This window comes from Gopherus evgoodei, chromosome 7 (assembly GCF_007399415.2).
Source record: "Gopherus evgoodei ecotype Sinaloan lineage chromosome 7, rGopEvg1_v1.p, whole genome shotgun sequence".
Taxonomy (NCBI): domain Eukaryota; kingdom Metazoa; phylum Chordata; order Testudines; family Testudinidae; genus Gopherus; species Gopherus evgoodei.
This window is the reverse complement of record NC_044328.1, coordinates 60641229-60658478: the sequence shown is the minus strand read 5'-3', so window position 1 is coordinate 60658478 and position 17250 is coordinate 60641229. Positions and strand designations below refer to the sequence as shown.

At 41.9% G+C, this 17250-nt stretch overlaps 2 protein-coding genes across 5 annotated transcripts in view; one reads left to right on the top strand and one right to left on the bottom strand.

The window, feature by feature from the left end:
* The window catches only part of ANXA11 (annexin A11), a 56732-nt gene extending 45953 nt beyond the window's left edge, over positions 1-10779 (top strand). For both annotated transcript variants that reach the window (XM_030570291.1, XM_030570292.1), the window contains 5 exons: positions 1496-1589; positions 3479-3574; positions 6911-6969; positions 7960-8082; positions 10002-10779. In XM_030570291.1, coding sequence (XP_030426151.1) covers positions 1496-1589; positions 3479-3574; positions 6911-6969; positions 7960-8082; positions 10002-10061 — 432 coding nt within the window. In that variant the 3' untranslated portion in view covers positions 10062-10779. The remainder of the gene's footprint in view (positions 1-1495; positions 1590-3478; positions 3575-6910; positions 6970-7959; positions 8083-10001) is intronic.
* A 1350-nt stretch (positions 10780-12129) lies between these two features.
* Positions 12130-17250, bottom strand: part of LOC115655129 (placenta-specific protein 9-like) — a 30285-nt gene continuing 25164 nt past the window's right edge. The window contains exons 2-4 of one of the 3 annotated variants that reach the window (XM_030570295.1): positions 15909-16009; positions 13491-13608; positions 12130-12321 (exon numbers count right to left, since the gene is read on the bottom strand). In XM_030570295.1, coding sequence (XP_030426155.1) covers positions 12311-12321; positions 13491-13608; positions 15909-16009 — 230 coding nt within the window. In that variant the 3' untranslated portion in view covers positions 12130-12310. Of the gene's footprint in view, positions 12322-13490; positions 13612-14510; positions 15521-15908; positions 16010-17250 lie in introns of those variants that run through there. The other 2 variants (XM_030570294.1, XM_030570293.1) reach the window with 2 other exon arrangements.

Here is a 17250-nt window from a genome sequence, read left to right as displayed (position 1 = left end):
GTTGATTGGGGTGTGGTAGGGTGGGGATCCAGATGTGGGTGACTTATCGGGGTGGTCCAGGTACAGTGGGAGTGGGGCTTGTTGGTTGCGGGGGAGGGGTTCTGGGGGCGAGGGAGCAAGGCTTGGTGGGAGGGTCTCTATATGAGGGGGTCTGGATGCATGGGGGTTAGGCAGATGGGGAGGGAGTAGTTCCCTGTACAGTGACCCCTCCCCCTGCAGCGGAGGAGTGATGGGCACAGGAAGTGTGGGGAGGGGAAGTTTGTAGAGTTTCCTACAGCTGGAGGAGAAATCTGGGGGTGGGTCTGACACAGCCCTGGGTGCCAGCATGGGAAGAGGAAGTCCTATCCTCCCCAGCCCAGCCGGGACTAGCAGCTGAGCCTGGTGCCGAGTAGGATCTACCAGCTGGGTCTTCCCTAGTCCCACCCCCTGCCCTACAGTGATTTACCTCTCCGCTGGCTGCCCATGGCACCTGAAACATGCTGCTGGGGAGGGTTTCATGACCATGCTTGTGGCTTCTCTTTGCTCCCCTGTCAAAGTCATTTTTCTGAGGGGAAGCAAAGAAATCTGTTGGGGGACATAAATTCTGCACAGTTGTGCAGAATTCCCCCAGGAGTAGAGTGTGTCTCATGGAAGGCCTCATCCAAAGCCCACTGAAGACAATGGGAAAAGACTCTCATTGATTTCAATGGACTTTTGATCTGGCTCTGATTCTGTAAATTTGTGGATCCGTTGGCCAAAGCCCTTGTGTTGTGGGTGGGAGGGAAGTATCTGAAGCAGCCACAGGCTGAAGACCAGTGTTTTTAAGTACAATACATGTTTGGAGCAGAGGAAAACTTCCCCTTCCCAACTACTGCTCCTCAAAGCCTATTAGTTCAGGATTTGTTCAGCAGGGAGACACTCGGATCCTAATGAAATGTTTCCTTGTCATAGCATGTAGCCACTTACTATCTGGGGAAGGGGGAGAATAAGATCTTTGTGCCAAGGACTGTCTTTCTCTGGGTCTGTACCATGCCTGGCATATTTAGTGCCCTAGTGTGATATAAATAGTAATAAAATTAGCTTTCTTCATGGTGAATTTCATCTTAAGAAAAAAATGAGAATTTTGAGGAACTACGATAGTGTCTGGGAATATTTTAGGATAAAAACTAGAACTGAACCTTATCACTGGCAAGAATTACTCTCATCCCATGTGACCAACCTTTTTTTTTTTTTCCCAGGGGTTTCCCCTTAAAGTGGATACTCCGGATCTCTTGTAGTTAAACATCTGTGCGTCTTTCACTGGCAATTCTGGGTGCAAATAAGGCTCATAATGTGCATAATGGCTCAAGCTAGTGCCACTCATGTCACTTGTTACTTGTTCCTATTTTCCAACAATGTCCAGACCAAGTTGTCCGTGTTTAGAGGAGGGGACGTGCATAAGTGCCTAGAAGGCAGGTCTAAAAGCCACCAGACTGGGAAGCTAATTAATGAAGTGTGGATTCCTTTTTGTGTTTAGGAGCTGTATGCTGCTGGAGAGAACCGTCTAGGGACTGACGAGTCCAAGTTCAATGCCATTCTGTGTACCAGGAGCAGAGCTCATCTCAGAGCAGGTAATGGTGTCTTAACTTGCTATATAAATGTCTCCTAAGGAGCTTAGATTACACACATAAATGTTGCTTTTAGCTTATCCTGCTGTGTGTGTGTGTTAACAGTAAAAAATGTAGGCACATATCTCTCCTAAAGGTGAAACTATTATAGAGGCTCATCTTTTGTCTGAATGTGTGCCTTAAGAAGAAATTAGGGAGCTCTACATGATTTTTACATCCACATACCCGCATGGCAGTCCCACATATTCCTCGTTACAGTCATATCAGTAGCTCTTATGGAGTCTCTAATTGTTCTACAGTTAGCACTGTTTTTAAATGCTGGGTATTGGGACTCTGGGATGGCATGAGAAAGGAAAAGGTCTGAATCTCATCCTTTTAATCTAGTGCCATGCCCAATTAGTTTCCTCTATATCCAGTGCTATAGTGCTCTGATCTCAACATGGGTCTTCTCTATTCTTTTCTTTTATCATTCCTAAGCAGTCTCACCATTGCTACTCAGTGCAGCTCCACTGGTGTTAGCAGTGGGGCATGAAACTATTGTGTAGACAAGGTGCTTTTTAAGGGCTAGACAACATGGTGGTTAAAGACTGCTCTGCACTAGTGCCCCCACCATTGCTACCACTTGTGGAGCTACAGCAGAGGGAAATTTTAGGGAACACGTCTAGTGCAGACACAGCCGTAATAGTTCAGAATGTCAGTGTGCAGCTGTAGAAGATTTTGGTTGGCATTTTTCTGTCCTCCTCCCCCACAACTGAAGTTTCATAATGGTCACGGTCTGCAGTCTCTCAGCTCTAAATCTTGCTCATGGTACAGAGAGAGAGAGTCTGCATATAGACCCTAGTCTTCATTTTTCCTTTGGATCTCTGTAACAACGTGCTCAGCATGGCTAAGAACTGTGGCTTAGAAGTGCCCCAGGGAGACAGAGTAGAAGAGGATGCGTTTTTTTTTTTTTTTTGTTTTCCATCCCTGGTCCTCCTTGTGATCCTGGATTAACAGAGTAGCTGTTACTGTACGATGGTCTTAAAGGTCACCTTCCAGTCTGTTCTCAAAGTTTTAAAAATGAATGGCTTAACCTCAGGGAACTGTGACTAAGCTATAAAGTCTTTATGCTGAGATTTTCAAAGGAGCCTAAATGAATTAGGCTCCTGACCTTAACTGTGGGGTTGCTAGTTCGAAGCCAGCCCAGGTTGGCAGTGACCAGAAATTTGCTGTATGATTTGACAGTCTCAAAGAGGCCAAGATGGAGAAGTAATCCCCTCAACCACAGCCTCTATTTGCGCTAGCTAGGCTGCCTGATCGTTAGGATGGTGGCTTTGTGGTTTTGTTTTTTTGTTTTTTTTTAAATCCTGTTGGAATTTAAAGGTTTTTTTTTAAAAGTTTATATTTAGAGGTATGTTCTAAATCTTTTTAAAGATTGATTTATTTGATTTTTGTGTGTGTATATATAAAAAAGGCCTCTCTACCACAGACCCCTTTTCTGTTCATGCTGCTGGGTTCTAAAAGGTTGTTGCCAATAGCAGGACTATGACTCCTATCTCCTTGAAGAAGCAGAAATCAAGACAGGGAGATATGAGGAAGGCATTTCCTATTTATTCACATCCACCTCTCCCAGTTACCATGAAGAGAAGGAGTAGATTATAAATACATGGCTTCTAAATGGAGTACTAAGTGTGGGGAAGTCTTGCCGGGCATGAAGGATGAACTTCCACTATTTATTTTGAAAACTGGCAAACTAGGCCTGAAAAGCATTTGAACCACCATCACCATATGCTATGGTAAAGGCTCTGTTAGCATAGTGCAACTTCAGAGGAAGCTGACAAATATAGGCATGAATCAATGCCCATCTTACAAGACTGGCTGCTAAAAGCTTTTTTTTTTCTCCACTCCCCCAGTTTTCAGTGAGTACCAGCGGATGTGTAACCGTGATATCGAGAAGAGCATATCTCGTGAGATGTCTGGGGACCTTGAAAGTGGCATGGTGGCAGTAGGTATGTCTCTCTTTTTCATAGAATATCAGGGTTAGAAGGGACTTCAGGAGATCATCTAGTACAACACCCTGCTCAAAGCAGGACCAATCCCCAGATTTTTACCCTAGTTCCCTAAATGGCCCCCTCAAGGATTGAGCTCACAACCCTGGGTTTAGCAGGCCAATGCTCAAACCACTGAGCTATCCCTTCCCCCTGTTTCAGCATATAGAAGCTGTTGCAGCAATGACATAGCAGCAGGAATCGCTGCAGTGTTTGCACTGCTCGTTCTACCTGGAGATGTTTGGGGTTGTTTTTTTTTCCGCAAAGGAAACCTGACCTGTATTTCCAGTTTTTTATATTTTTGTTGAGCCTTCTAGTGAACCTGTCTGCAGTTAATAAAATGTGACAAATAACTTACCTGGAAAGGAGGGGTGAGGCTTCCACTGAAGGCAGCCTCTGGACTTAAAATTAGAATTTGTTAGACAGAGGAGAGGTAATTATTAAGCATAGTTGACCTCATTTTCAGAAGTACTGAGCACTTTCCATTGAAGTCAACAAGAATGGTGCATGTTGAGTGCCTTTTGAAAACCAGGTGGTTAACTTCAGTGGGCTTTGGATTAGGTCCCAATTCCTTAAGCAGCAGCTCAGCTGGGTCAAGCTTTACCAGTTTAGAGTTGCTGTGTGTCCTCTCTGTAATACACATTATTAAGGCTAATTTACTGACACACCTGTTTCAAATTACCTCCTCTAAATAACTGCGTTGGTCTGACACTTGAGTGCTGCCTCCCACAAAATTATTTTTCTTCTTCTTCTTAATTACATTAACAAGTAACTGGTTAATATGGTTTAACAGTGACTAGAACAGGCACATGACAATAAAAATGTGAGCCCTGATCCTGCTGTTGCTGAAATCAATAGCAAAACTACAGCTAACTGCAACAGGAGGAAGAACAGGCCATTTGGCTGCCTTTGGATAAAGTAGCAGGTTCATTTTATGCAATTTCCAAACAAAACTTTTCAAAATGTTGAATTTTATGTAAATGTCTTTTATTTTTCACTCCCTAGTTCATGTACACTATGTCTGTGTAACCATCCTTTACTAATAATTAACGTTTTTGAAATGCAGTTTTAGGACTGATTACTCTCATAGTTAACTGTGCTTATATTTCTCTGCTTGGACAGATTGTCATTCCAATGACTTTTTGAAGCCCTCAATGGGACTTATTTCTTTCTTTTCCCATGATTGATAAATTCATACCAGAATAATCATATCCTAACATTAAAAAGTCAGACCTACAGAATAGAAATAATGGCAAATTAGGTACATATTACCACAGTAAAACCGATACCCCTTTGGCATCGTACTTAGGACTGAGGATAATGTATTTGAAAAGGCGCCCATTTACCACAGCAGAGAAACTCTGTTGTCACAGCTTGGATCCTACAGTCTGATCCTTTTAGGAGTGCCCTTTCCTCACATGGAGTCTCACTGACTTGGGTGGGACTTTGCAAGAGTGCAAGGGGCCAGATATGTGCATCCATGTACAGGACTCGGACTCTAGTTTGCAAGCAAAGCAATAACCCTTTTTAATGTGACCTTCGTAACATTAATGTTTGATCATTTTGTAACACATTTTGAAATCATCCTGGTTTTATTGTATAAATCGGCCTTTTCCCGGGAATGATTTGTTCTTTGCACCTAGTCTGCAAAAGTCTAATTGTAAATATTTGTTTCCTTTTGGTTTTGCTTTCTCTAAAGCTTTCTGGACTGTACAGATGGTAATTTACAATAATAGACTCAAAATATCGTGCAGGGCAAGTGGATTGTTTTAGCCGATTATGGTAATCGGAAAACATACATTTCATGTTTTGTCATCCTCTGTTTTGAAGTGAATTGTGCACATCCTTGGCAGTTGTGTGTATATGTAGACTGCTGTCTTTCATCTACATTTCAATTAAAAACCAAGAAACCTACATTTTTCTATACAAAGTGTGCATTGCTATGAAACACTCTTTTTCAGATTTGCTCCTTACGTTTTACCCTGATCTTAGTTGGTTGCTTTTCATGCTTTTGTAATTCCCTATGAACTGTCCTAATGAGACAGATGTGTGGTGTGGTTACCGCATTGTTTGTTGTACACTGTGTGACTGACTGTTCATATCAAATATGGGATCAGTTTGTAGATGTTCATTCTGTTGAAATGATGGGTGGGATTTTTGTTGGTATATTTTTAATATGCTTTTTTACCTTTCTAATGATTTATGGAAAGCCAGTTCAAGCTAGATTTCACTTCCATGGGGATGCCAAGATTTTCAAAAGTCCTTGTGAACCTATGTGCGGTTACTAAAACAAAGAACAAATAACTTGCCTGGAAGTGAAGGGTGAGGCTTCCAGTGAAGGCAGCTGCTAGACTCAAAACTAGAATCCCAATTTAGACTCCTAAATCAGCTGAAGTCAGTGGAAGGTGCTGGGTGCTCAGCAACTTTAGAAAGTCACCCCACTGATTTAGGCTCCTAAATGGATTTAGAAGTTAAATTTTATACTCCTACCCTTGAAAATCTTCCCCACAGTCAACAACTGTAAGTTGAACTGCTAATATAGTTTGGTAGCTTATCAAATTTTACGCTGACTATAGTTTTCAGAATTGTTAAAATACAAATTCTTTGTGGCCATGTAGCTGTTAAACTGCCACCTCTTTCTGCATATGCTACAATGGCTGTTAAGTTGTCTAAGTCACCTGGAATTAATGCTGTGCCATGCAGTGTACTAAATCCCTGTTGGTTATTTTTCTGTCTAAAAATCCCAGACTTGGCAGCTGGAGGGAAACCAACTGTCAAGTATTTGAAGGAAATTACAAGTATTTTTGATTATACAGCAAGAGGCTGGAAAGTTGAGAGAATGGGACTCATCTGACCAGCATAACCACTCCCTTGAACTTTTAGGACAAGAAATTGAATCCACCTTGCAGAAAATTTGCACTAGAACTTCTCCACTTTAGGTCTTCACCAGTCTTCCTGATGTTGTTCCCCTGCCTCAGTCCCATAACTAGATTCACTCCATTGACCGAAAGATTCAATTTTAGCAAGGAAGTACTGAGGTTTCTTGGACACTACAACTACTACCAGTCTGATGCAAAGTTAGAAACTTTGCCTTGCAAATTAAAAGTTAATTTCAGTGACTAACTCAAGTGAGCAGGAACAGTGTCGTGTGTGTGTGTGTGTGTGTGTGTGTGTGTGTGTGTGTGTGTATCGAGAGAGAGAGAGAGGTACATACCTGATTCAGAGCAAGTCCAATAAAGTACAATGATTTTTATTTAGCTGTGAGTAACTAACCTGTTACTACAATTTCTTCTGCAGTTAAGTGCATGAAAAATACACCAGCTTTCTTTGCAGAAAGACTCCATAAAGCCATGAAGGTAGGTCTCTGTGGCTGTGTGTGATCTCTCTGTGCATCACTGTGTTTTTATATAATTGCATAAGTGCCTTGGTACTGATAAAACATAACTTCATTAGTAATGGGTCAAATGTGTTGAGAGTTTTTGACTGAACAAATATTTGATCACTTATTGTGCGAGCACGGAATAAAGCTAATTCAGCTGAGAGGGTGAAAATCATCCCAGTTGGGATGTAAATGATGTGAAGAGCTTGGGGTGTGCTGTCTGTATTAGGATAGGCACTACTGTACTTACTAATGTCCATATCTTGCCACCTTGTTCATGTTGAAAAGCACCTTTTTTCGATAAGCTGTACATATGTTTTCATGGAATTACTCCAGGAGTGAGGTATTGCTCACCCAGGAGTAAGGCTGATGGAATCTGGCCTTCAGTAGGGGATTTATTAAAGAAATGTACATGATCATAACCTGCTGTCTGTTTATGAAAGCTCAGTTCAGCAAAGCACTTAAGTGTATGCTTAAGCCTCATTCAAGTCGAGACATGGAAGTTAAACTAATAACAGTGGTAATGCAAATCCCTGGCCTTCACACCTTGACCTTCCTACAAATGTATTTTGCTTCTGTTTCTTGTTCTTGGAGCCAGAGCATGAGTCTAAAACTGGGATCCCCTCAGAAATGCAACTCAGTGCATATATTTATGAAAAAGACTGAGACAAGGAAGGGTTGACAATGATGGGAATGTGTGGAATGGGGTGGAAATTCATCATCCTCTTTGGTTGCTCTTTGTGCAAGGAACTGAAAGTGATAATGTCCTGTTAGCACATGCTTCATTCACTAAACCACTGTAGGTTAAATTCTGCCCTGTGTTACTCTGTTTCAATCCTATTGACTTTGGTGGGGTTGCCCTGGCATAACATGGGGAAGGATTGGCCCTTGGACTCTCCAGTTTGTGTTGAATTGTCTAGAATTTGCAAGCTGATTGTATTCATGCTCTTCACTGGTTTCTTCACAGGGAGCAGGAACAAAAGATAGGACTCTGATTCGAATTATGGTGTCGCGCAGCGAGGTTGACTTGCTGGATATACGCACTGAATACAAACGGATGTATGGCAAATCCCTGTACGCGGACATCACAGTAAGACTTTTTTTTTATTATTTTTCTCCTACCGTTGATTCCTGTATGTACCATAAAACCCCACTCCCGACACTGAATAATTGAATGTATGCTCCCTGCTTCTCTCTTCATGCATGGAGGGCCAAAGTGCCATGGAAAAGTTGTGTGAGAAGGAGACTGGGAAGAGGCCATACTGGTGGCTTCTGTCTACTCTCCATGGCAGCAGTGGAATGTGGGTTTGGGGAGAGAGGGCAAAGGATCAGCTTCTCCACAGATTCACTGGCACCAACCTCACTTGCAGAGGAGATGTGCTGGGTCCCCAGCCTCTGCTGGAGTGTAACGGGCTGTAATGGCAGCCATAGAGACTGACTGCCTGAGCAGCAACTCTGTAACCGGGCTATGGATGACAGGGAGAGGACTACTGTCCCCAACCCTTAGCAAATGCTGACTACAAGTCTGTCTTTGGGTGGAGATGCGTTTGCACTAAAATTACTAGAATGTAGACTAAAGCCCAAAAATTGGACATCCTGTCTGCTGGGAAGGGGTGTGTGGTTGTGTGTAATATCAGCTCTTTTATCAGGCAGCAGCAATCGCCAGCCCTAATCAGTTTATACAGAGTTTGTGGTTCAAAGATATGAACCCATGATGATTCAGTTTATTAGACTCTGATTATTCAGGACACCATGGATGTGAATTAAAAAGTAGTTGTTATATATATGGCCCCATTCTGTTTCCTTTGAAGTAAAAGTGGTAACTTCCATTGATTTCTATGCAAACAGGATCAGGTTCCTAATGCATATTCCCCTTGTTAATGCAGAGCAGCCCTCTCCTTCAATTGACCATGGCATAGATCCGATTTATTAAAATTATTAAATTTTTAGGATTTGTCCTGGTGTATTGAATCAACTTCCAAACTCAGCTGAGAACTACTGTGACACTGTTAATCCACACAGAGCAGTTAGCAGACATGTCCAAAACCAGATTGTAGCATGGCTTTAGCGAGTACACAATATTCTTGGACAGAAAAACTGAGAGCCCTTTTACAGCACCAGTCTAGCTATCACATATTGTCATTCAGAAACGGATATTTAAAATGATTGTAGCTGGCATGCCTCTGCTCCTAAGGAACCATTGGTGAATTTCCATCAGTATGGCATTTGTGATGAGATATTTGTTAGCTGCAAGATGTCTTGTAACTTTTTCACTTCCCTCTCATACACACACTCTCTTTGGTTTCTCATTTGGTTTGGGCGTAAATGGAAGCTTTGTTTGTTTTTTCTTTTTTTAAACTATGCCATAGAATGCAATAGATGTGTTTAGGAGTGAGAAATCATTCTGCTAGAGTCATTAGTGTGAAGTCACCAATTTCAGCCATACTGGTGTCTAGTAGGACACTATATAAGGACATCATTCTCATTGCATGTTCCCGTAACACAGCAGGATGGAAGGTCAGAAGGAAAGAAAATATGGGCCCCATTTTCCAGTTTCCATCACATTTCCCTAGCACATTGTTGTGGCTTTTTAAGGGGAGATTGCTTTTATGCTGCTGCTCGAAAATTAGGTGAATTTGAATACTGGAGGACAAGTTGGTGTGTCCTCCATGACATAAGAACATAGCACAGTATTTAGGAGTCCGGGACAGTCTTCTGAAGAAATATATGTTCTTGAAGGGTTTTTACTAGATAAATCCTGAAGATCCTACTGTGGACTTGTACAGTGATTGGGGACAACTCTTTATTAGCCCTGGGATCTGGAATTCAAATGTGGAGTCTAGAATAATGAAGGCTCCTTTTTATTAAAGACTACCCTCAATCCAGTTTTAGCCATTCTGACTGTTGGGATCTGTATAGTGCATCTTCTCTCACCTCCCTTACAAAAAAGAAGTGTAACAATTGGATGGCTTTCTTTTCCTAACTTTTTCCCTTTGGATTTGTTGCTAGGGTGATACTTCAGGAGACTACCGGAAAATCCTGCTCAAGTTGTGTGGTGGAAATGACTAAGTGGAGCTTTCAGCTTTTTAAAAAGCAGCTGCTTTTCTGTTATCGTGTTAAAATATCCATGTTGGGTTTCGTTTCTTTTTGTTTTCCAGAAAACCAAACAGGCAGTGAATTGTTTTCCTAAAACTACTATGTATGTGTAAAACTAACACTCCGTATCTTCCCCTTTCCATCCAAAAATGTATAATAAACACAAGAAAATCTAGCGATTGTAGAAACTGCTCAGGATTTTTTAAGTCACTTTCTAGTTAATGAATAATGGATTATTATTTCTGCTTGCATCCTTAGCTACACTAATTTTGTTTCCTGGTTAAAAAAAAAAATCACTCTTGTTGATTTAAAGGTGGTTGTGGTGTGTGTGTGGTGGGGGGTTGGGGACTTTGTTTTTTGTTTTGGATGCTTTTTCTATGGACATTGTATGAGTCTCTTTTTTCACATGCCAATTTTCTTGCATTTGTACCACACCGTGGTTTTGTGTGCATGAATAGAACCGCCTTCAGTCTGTTTTGCATCTAATTATATTGTTTTTTTAAAGAAGTTTTACTAAATAACTTTTTTTCAGGAAGACCTGCTCTGCTTTTTATGCATCACTGCAAGTATCACAATAATGTAGTATCAATACCAATTCAGCCTCTCCAGTTAAGGTTTTTGGATTGTGCCTTAAAAGCAATGCATATATCTAAAAGAGGATTGTAAAATTAAAGCCATATCTTTTAAACTACCCAGAACAGCTTCCATTTGTTCTTAATATCATCCTACATTTTTTGTGTTGTGACTCAGTTAAACCATGTTACTTGGGACTTAGATGGAAACATTCCGCTGGAACTGATTAAGGATTATCCACAAACAGAACTGTCTTAGCCAATGACAGTGCCTTGCTAATTGTGCTTAGCTATTCTGTGTTTCTTTACTTGTGCAATTTCCGGCACGCTGATTAGATGTGGGTGTTTGACTTGTTTAATCACTGCTCTGTTTTTTCTCAGTAGGCATGTACCAAATATGCCAATCTCTCTACTCTGACTCATCTCTTCTATGATTGGCTCCTGAAAACGCTGAATTTTCAGACCTTTTGCCACAACGTGAATGCCTCTTGATTTTGTCACGCCCAAAGAAGGTAAATGTCAAAATTTTCAAGAGAGTAGGAGGTGAGCTGGAGCTGTGAAAGAGACAGATTTAGGAAAAATGCAAAGCCCTGTTAACTGATTTCATTCCTTCCACTCTTGTCTACTAAAACTCAGGCAGGCGCCTGTTCCTAGGATAAATTACATTGTTTACACTGGGAGAAACCTAGGCCTTCCAAATTCAGGTTTGAAACAAAATGTAAGCAAATACCTGTTGGTGTTATTCTGGGGAGAGGAGTCTGGCTGAGTCCTAGGGATGGGACAGGAGGCAAGTGACTTCAAACTTTTTTTAAAACCTGTTTTGCCTACTGTGGTTTTACAGCTCAATTAGTCTTAACCTTTGCCTAGTAAAACCTTTCTCAGAATAAATTTACCTTTACCTAATAAGCTCCTTGGCCTTCGGCCTTTAGATTTTTATTTGCTGTGAATGCCTCCATCTTTGGCCTTGGAATGAGTTCAGCTCCAGATTTGGTTCTCACCACAAAAAGGCCGAGGGAAGCAGTGTGACGCTCTTATAATGTGACCACACTTCCAGTTTAGGCGGTAACAATGTGTCCAACATTCTGGCTTCAGCTATTCAGGCAAAGATAGGGATGTGCTTATATCCCAAGTCAGAACACCCCTTGTTCTGTCTGTTCTGCCAGACAGCCTAGCAGCGTGTTAAGAAAATTCTGAAAGGAAACCACAGGTGAATACATGTCATCACCAGTACACCAGTACACACTGGTGACAAGAGCTGCATTCTTAGATAGAAAAGAGTAGCAGCTGCTTCCTGGACTTTGAGATTGTGGTAGTTGAGCTTGTCAGGTGTGATCTGGCCCAGGTGATAAGAGAGGATCAGGCTGAAATTTTCAAAACTGCTGATATCAAGGCATCTTTGAAAATTCTACCTTCCAAATGTCAAGTGTGGGGTCTGGATTGCTTGTAAGATACAGCTTTAAAACAATATCTGAAAAGCAATTCTTTTTATTACAAAGCACAAATGCAAAGTAATTGACTTCTCAGTGTTCTTCATCCCTCTTCAATCTATAGAAATCCTACAAGGTTTATTAAAGCTACAAAGTGCAACTGTCTAAGACAGCCATGCTTTGGAATATTATTAAATTCTGTTCTCTTCCATTGTCCTGGTGTTCAGCTGGAATCTGTGGGAAGAAGATTTGATATTATTTTTGGTGCTATGAAGGCCAAATAGATACTTCATGTGTGTGAGTTTTTTTGACACTTTAAAGAATAAATAAGAGACTGGCTTTAAGTATATGAGAGGCTCTACTGATTCATTGGGTCACAGAGGGGAGACCCCTGTAATCTCTCCACAATTCTTGGACCATTCAACAATTTCTTCTCTCCCCCCACAATAGTGTATACTATGCCTTGTAAAATATACATAACTCTATCTTCTTTCCTAATTCTGACTTCCATTCTATAGTCCCTCAAACTTTTTCATTTTTGGAAAAAATTCTAGTTAATGTAGGGGAGAGCATTAATTACTGACTAGTAACTGCGGTTAATGGAGAGGCAGCAAGGTCTAATGAATAGGCACAGGACTGGGATGCAGGAGCCCTTGGTCCTAAACCCAGCTCTTGATGCTGACCTGGAGACAGATTTCTCAGGGGGGCTGAGGCACTGGAATGAACTCTCTCATGAACCAAGGTCCATCATAAACCTCAGGCTCCATGTGCCAATGCTTGCAAGGCATATTTCTGCCACCTGCCTTCTCAAAACACCCAGCTGTGTGTACATTAAATAACCAAAACATTCACCAAAACAAAACCCAATATTTCACGCACAGGTTTTTTTTCCTTTGAAGAGCAAATGGGAGAGAGAACAAACCCCATGTGACCGTTATTAGTCACTTCACTTAATGCATGACTGGCAGGTGCTCAGCTACTAAGGTGATGAATGCAATAAAAGATTTTGTATAGAAGTAATAAGGAGTCAGGTGGCACCTTAAAGACTAACAGATTTATTTGGGCATAAGGTTTTGTGGGTAAAAAACTTCTTCAGATGCATGGAGTGGATACATACTAACACTGCTACCCCCGATACTTTGTATAGAAGTGTGACCTCATGGAAGTTACTTCACCTCTCTGGGCCTGCTGGTTTGCAGATGCTTGTCATACATGCATGCATTTGGTGTTCAAGCTCTTCATTTCAAAAGTAAACTCAGGCTATCAAAAATGTAGTCTCTCCAGTGATTTTTCAAAAGACTATATGTGGGGCTACAACTGGGGGAAAAAAATCATATACTTGGGTGTAGTGTAACAAAAATTATTGTTGACCTTACTACATACTATCCCTAGGAGATACAGACCATCAAAAATGTCCACAAGGGGGGTTCCAGGAGCGATTGGGGCACTCCATGCTGTTTCACTGATGTCCTTCAGTAATGTCTTCACTTCTGACTCTAGATACTCAACTGTTTTCTCTACCTGCTAATAAAAATAGAGGCAGGGAAGTCAGGATAGGATGGAGGGGAAAGACTATCAAGCCTGTTGGTAAAACAACTAACTGAGGCTCAGGACATTAGCTGAGTACAGGACATTAAACTGTGTTTAAGTCCTGTACTCATCCAGTCAGTTGAACTGCCTATTGATTTAATAACTTTTGTGTCATACTGGCCTCTGGTGGCCATGAGAGATGGAATTTTCATTGAATTTTTGTTTTTTACATATGTAGCAACTCAATAAACTGAGCTATCCATAATGTTGGCTTTTGGAGGGGGAGTTAGAAAGGATGTGTTTGTTTGAGCCAGCAGCACACCCAGGAAAACACAACCAATGGAAAAGCTAGGTCAGAGATGCTTAGTGGAGCGATTGCCTGTTAAGAACCGAGAAAAGACAGATTAGGTGCCACCCTATGTGCTCATTGAAAACACTTGGTGCTGAACATAAATTGTGTATTGCAAGTGCTTCCTACACTATAACAAGACAAATAAAGGGCCAGACTTGACTAGAAATCCATTCACTTCCTTTATTTGGATTTTAAGCCTCTGCAATAGCCCAGCCTTCTTCAGCCATGAAGTCTGCAAGGAACTGGTGTTAATGTTCTCACACAACTAATAGTGATCTGATGCAGGTATTTGCAACCTTTAGCACACAGCTCCCCAGGGTAAGCACCCTGGTGAGCCGGGCTGGTTTGTTTACCTGCCGTGTCCACAGGTTTGGCTGATCACGACTCCCACTGGATGCGGTTCGCTGCTCCAGGCCAATGGGGACTGTGGGAAGCAGCAAGGGCCAAAGGATGTCCTGGCTGTCGCTTCCCATGCCCCCATTGGCCTGGAGCAGTGAACTGCAGCCAGTGGGAATCGTGATCAGCCTAACCTGCAGACATGGCAGGTAAACAAACCGACCCAGCTCACCAGGGTGCTTACCCTGGGGAGCTGTGTGCTAAAGGTTGCCGCTCCCTGATATGATGTGACAGCTTTGGATGGGCACTAGGAGTAATTTAAATATCAGTGCTGTGAGCTCCAATATAAACCCAGTCATAAATTTGACACCTCAGCCATCAACACTGATGTGGACACAGACCCTTTTGCCATAGGCTTTTCTCCAGTCTAGCACTTGGAAATAGGAAATGGGTTTGTTAATCTTCCGACCATGCTGCACAAGCAATCTTCTCCGAAGACATTTTGGGAAGAATGGGGATGAGAGGGTGGGGGTTGAGAGTGGAAACTTTCTGGGTTTGAAGGCGTAGGGTGGACTAGTCCTATCCTGGGACAATCCAATATTCAAAGAAATTCTATTTGCAGCCTATATTATGAAGCACTAAGAAGCTGGGGTTGGTATGTTGAAGGTAATTTTAGAAACAGTTTATAAAGGGTGAATGAGTGAAGTCTTAGTAAGTAGTTAATCGAGGGTTGAATGTAATAAGTCAATATGATCCTTAACCATGGCTAGCCCTGTTCAATTAGCCATACCCTGCCTTGCCACACCTATGCAGGGTGTAGGATTTTTTTAAGAATGGATGAAGCCAGCAAAGGTGGGTCTATCAGAAAGAGCTACAGGGGCGTGGCAAGTTCCTGAAGTGAGCCCTGAAACAAAGGCCAGGCTCCAGGAAGGCAGCCCTGGGGGCCAGTGTTCCTGAAGAGGACCAGGGAGAGGAAGAAGTGGTGAGTGACTTCATCTGTTCCAGGGGAGATGTAGTCTGGTCCTGGAGGTTTTCTGTGAGGCAAAAATCTTGTGTGTCAGTGCTCTGGTAAGGCAGAAGAGAGACTTGATTTAAATTAGCTGCAGCCCAGGTGGGATGGAAGCTCATTGTGATTTCTGTTGTGCTTGGATTCCCAGGAGGAAATAGCCCAAGGAATTGGTGCTGTGGTGAAGGCTGACAAGAACTGAGTTGAGCCTGGGAGGGATATAAGAATTGTGTAAATTGATTTAACATAGAACTAAACAACTACATGGAAAGATATGTCCCTTCCCTTTTCTCTCAGGTCTAGCCTAATCTCCATGGAAGCTCTGGAATAGCTATTTACAGATGTCCTTGGGTGAAATCCTGGCTCTTCTGAAATCAGTGGCAAAATTCCTATTGACTTCAGAGGCATCAAGATTTTATCTCTTGCCTTTAAGCATTTAGTTCTTTTGCAGATAGTGCAAGAGCCCTTGCCCCATCTGGAAGGTCTGGCTAAACTGAATCTGGAAGGGAAAACTGCCTGAAAATGTGGCCTTTTGCTCCACCTTTTTGGTCAGCCTATTGGGACTAAGGTTTGGGGCCAGGTGGCAGCAGTTCTTACCTCTTCAATTGCATCTAATTGCCTATGGATTGTGTTGTGTTCATTGCACCAGTTGCTTCTCCCTGAACTTCCAGGTGGTACGCTGACAGGATCTGCAGCAGCTGTGGAAACAATTACAGTGATGTGATAACTTTCCATCAGGCAGCTCAGCTTGGAGTTCTAATGACTGAAGGGCTCTTGGGATGTTAAAGAGAATGCAATGAAACACCAACATAGGATTTTTGAACCTGTGGTCCTGATGACTAAGCCCTCTAAGCCAGGCCCTGGGGTATTACGTTGTGGTACACACACTGGGGTTATTGCGATCAAGCTGTATGCTTTTTGAGACCATTGATTTTCTTCTGTGCCATGTAGCCCTTGTTGTATGCATATTCTATGCTTTCCATAACATTGCTGTATCTCTACTAATGTATATCCTGATGGTCAAGGAGGTGCAGCTGTACTTCCACATGACTCTATACCAGCCTTTCTCTAAGGAAAGTGGTGTACCCTGGACTGGAAGGACGTGCCTGTTTGCTTATGTTGCTTGAAAGGGATACAATCTGTTTGGTGATGCCTGTTGCCATTGAACAAGTCTGTTGCTCTAGTTTCACAGCAGGGAGGAGAAATAATCAAGACATGTACAAATGATGTTTTGTTGACAAATGGTGTGTCTGTGGAGCTGTTTATAATGTTGTTAATCTTTGTTTATCTGCTTAGTAGTGCTGTTTGTTTGCATTATTCTTCCTCCTAATTTACTCAGGGACTTGATTGAGGGAACTAATGAGCTCCTTTCACTTCATATTAGTGCACTTTTCATTTTCTTGTCTGTAGCCTCTGAGAGGACCCTGGGTATGGGTTAGTCTGTCAGCATTCATTCATTAATGTAGCCATCTCATGATTTCCCTTTAATAATTCTTTTGTGTCTATGTGCTGCTGCATTAGGGTTTTGTAAGCATTCGTGTAAAATCCTAAAGAGTTCTTAAATTTTTTTTTAATAACTAATGGTACCTCCAAAGACACAAGCATTTCAGCTGGGAATGCTGAATGTGAAAGGACAGTCCTGTGGAAAAGGGTGTGAGCCACAGACGGGTGTTCTATTTCCTGATCTGCTGTGAGTAAATTAATTCACCGCACACAGTTTATCTATTTAGCCTTTTAAGGTCTTTGGGATGGGATTGTCTCTGTGTTTGTACAGAACCCAGAGCAATGTGGGTCTCATTTCCTTTGGTTTCATTTCCGTTGTTGGATTGAGTGTGTGAATGCTGGATGGCATTGGTGCTATGCAGGAGATCAGAGTAAATGATCTAGGCGTTCCTTCTGGCTTTAAACTTTGTGATTCTAAACAAATAATTATGAGTTA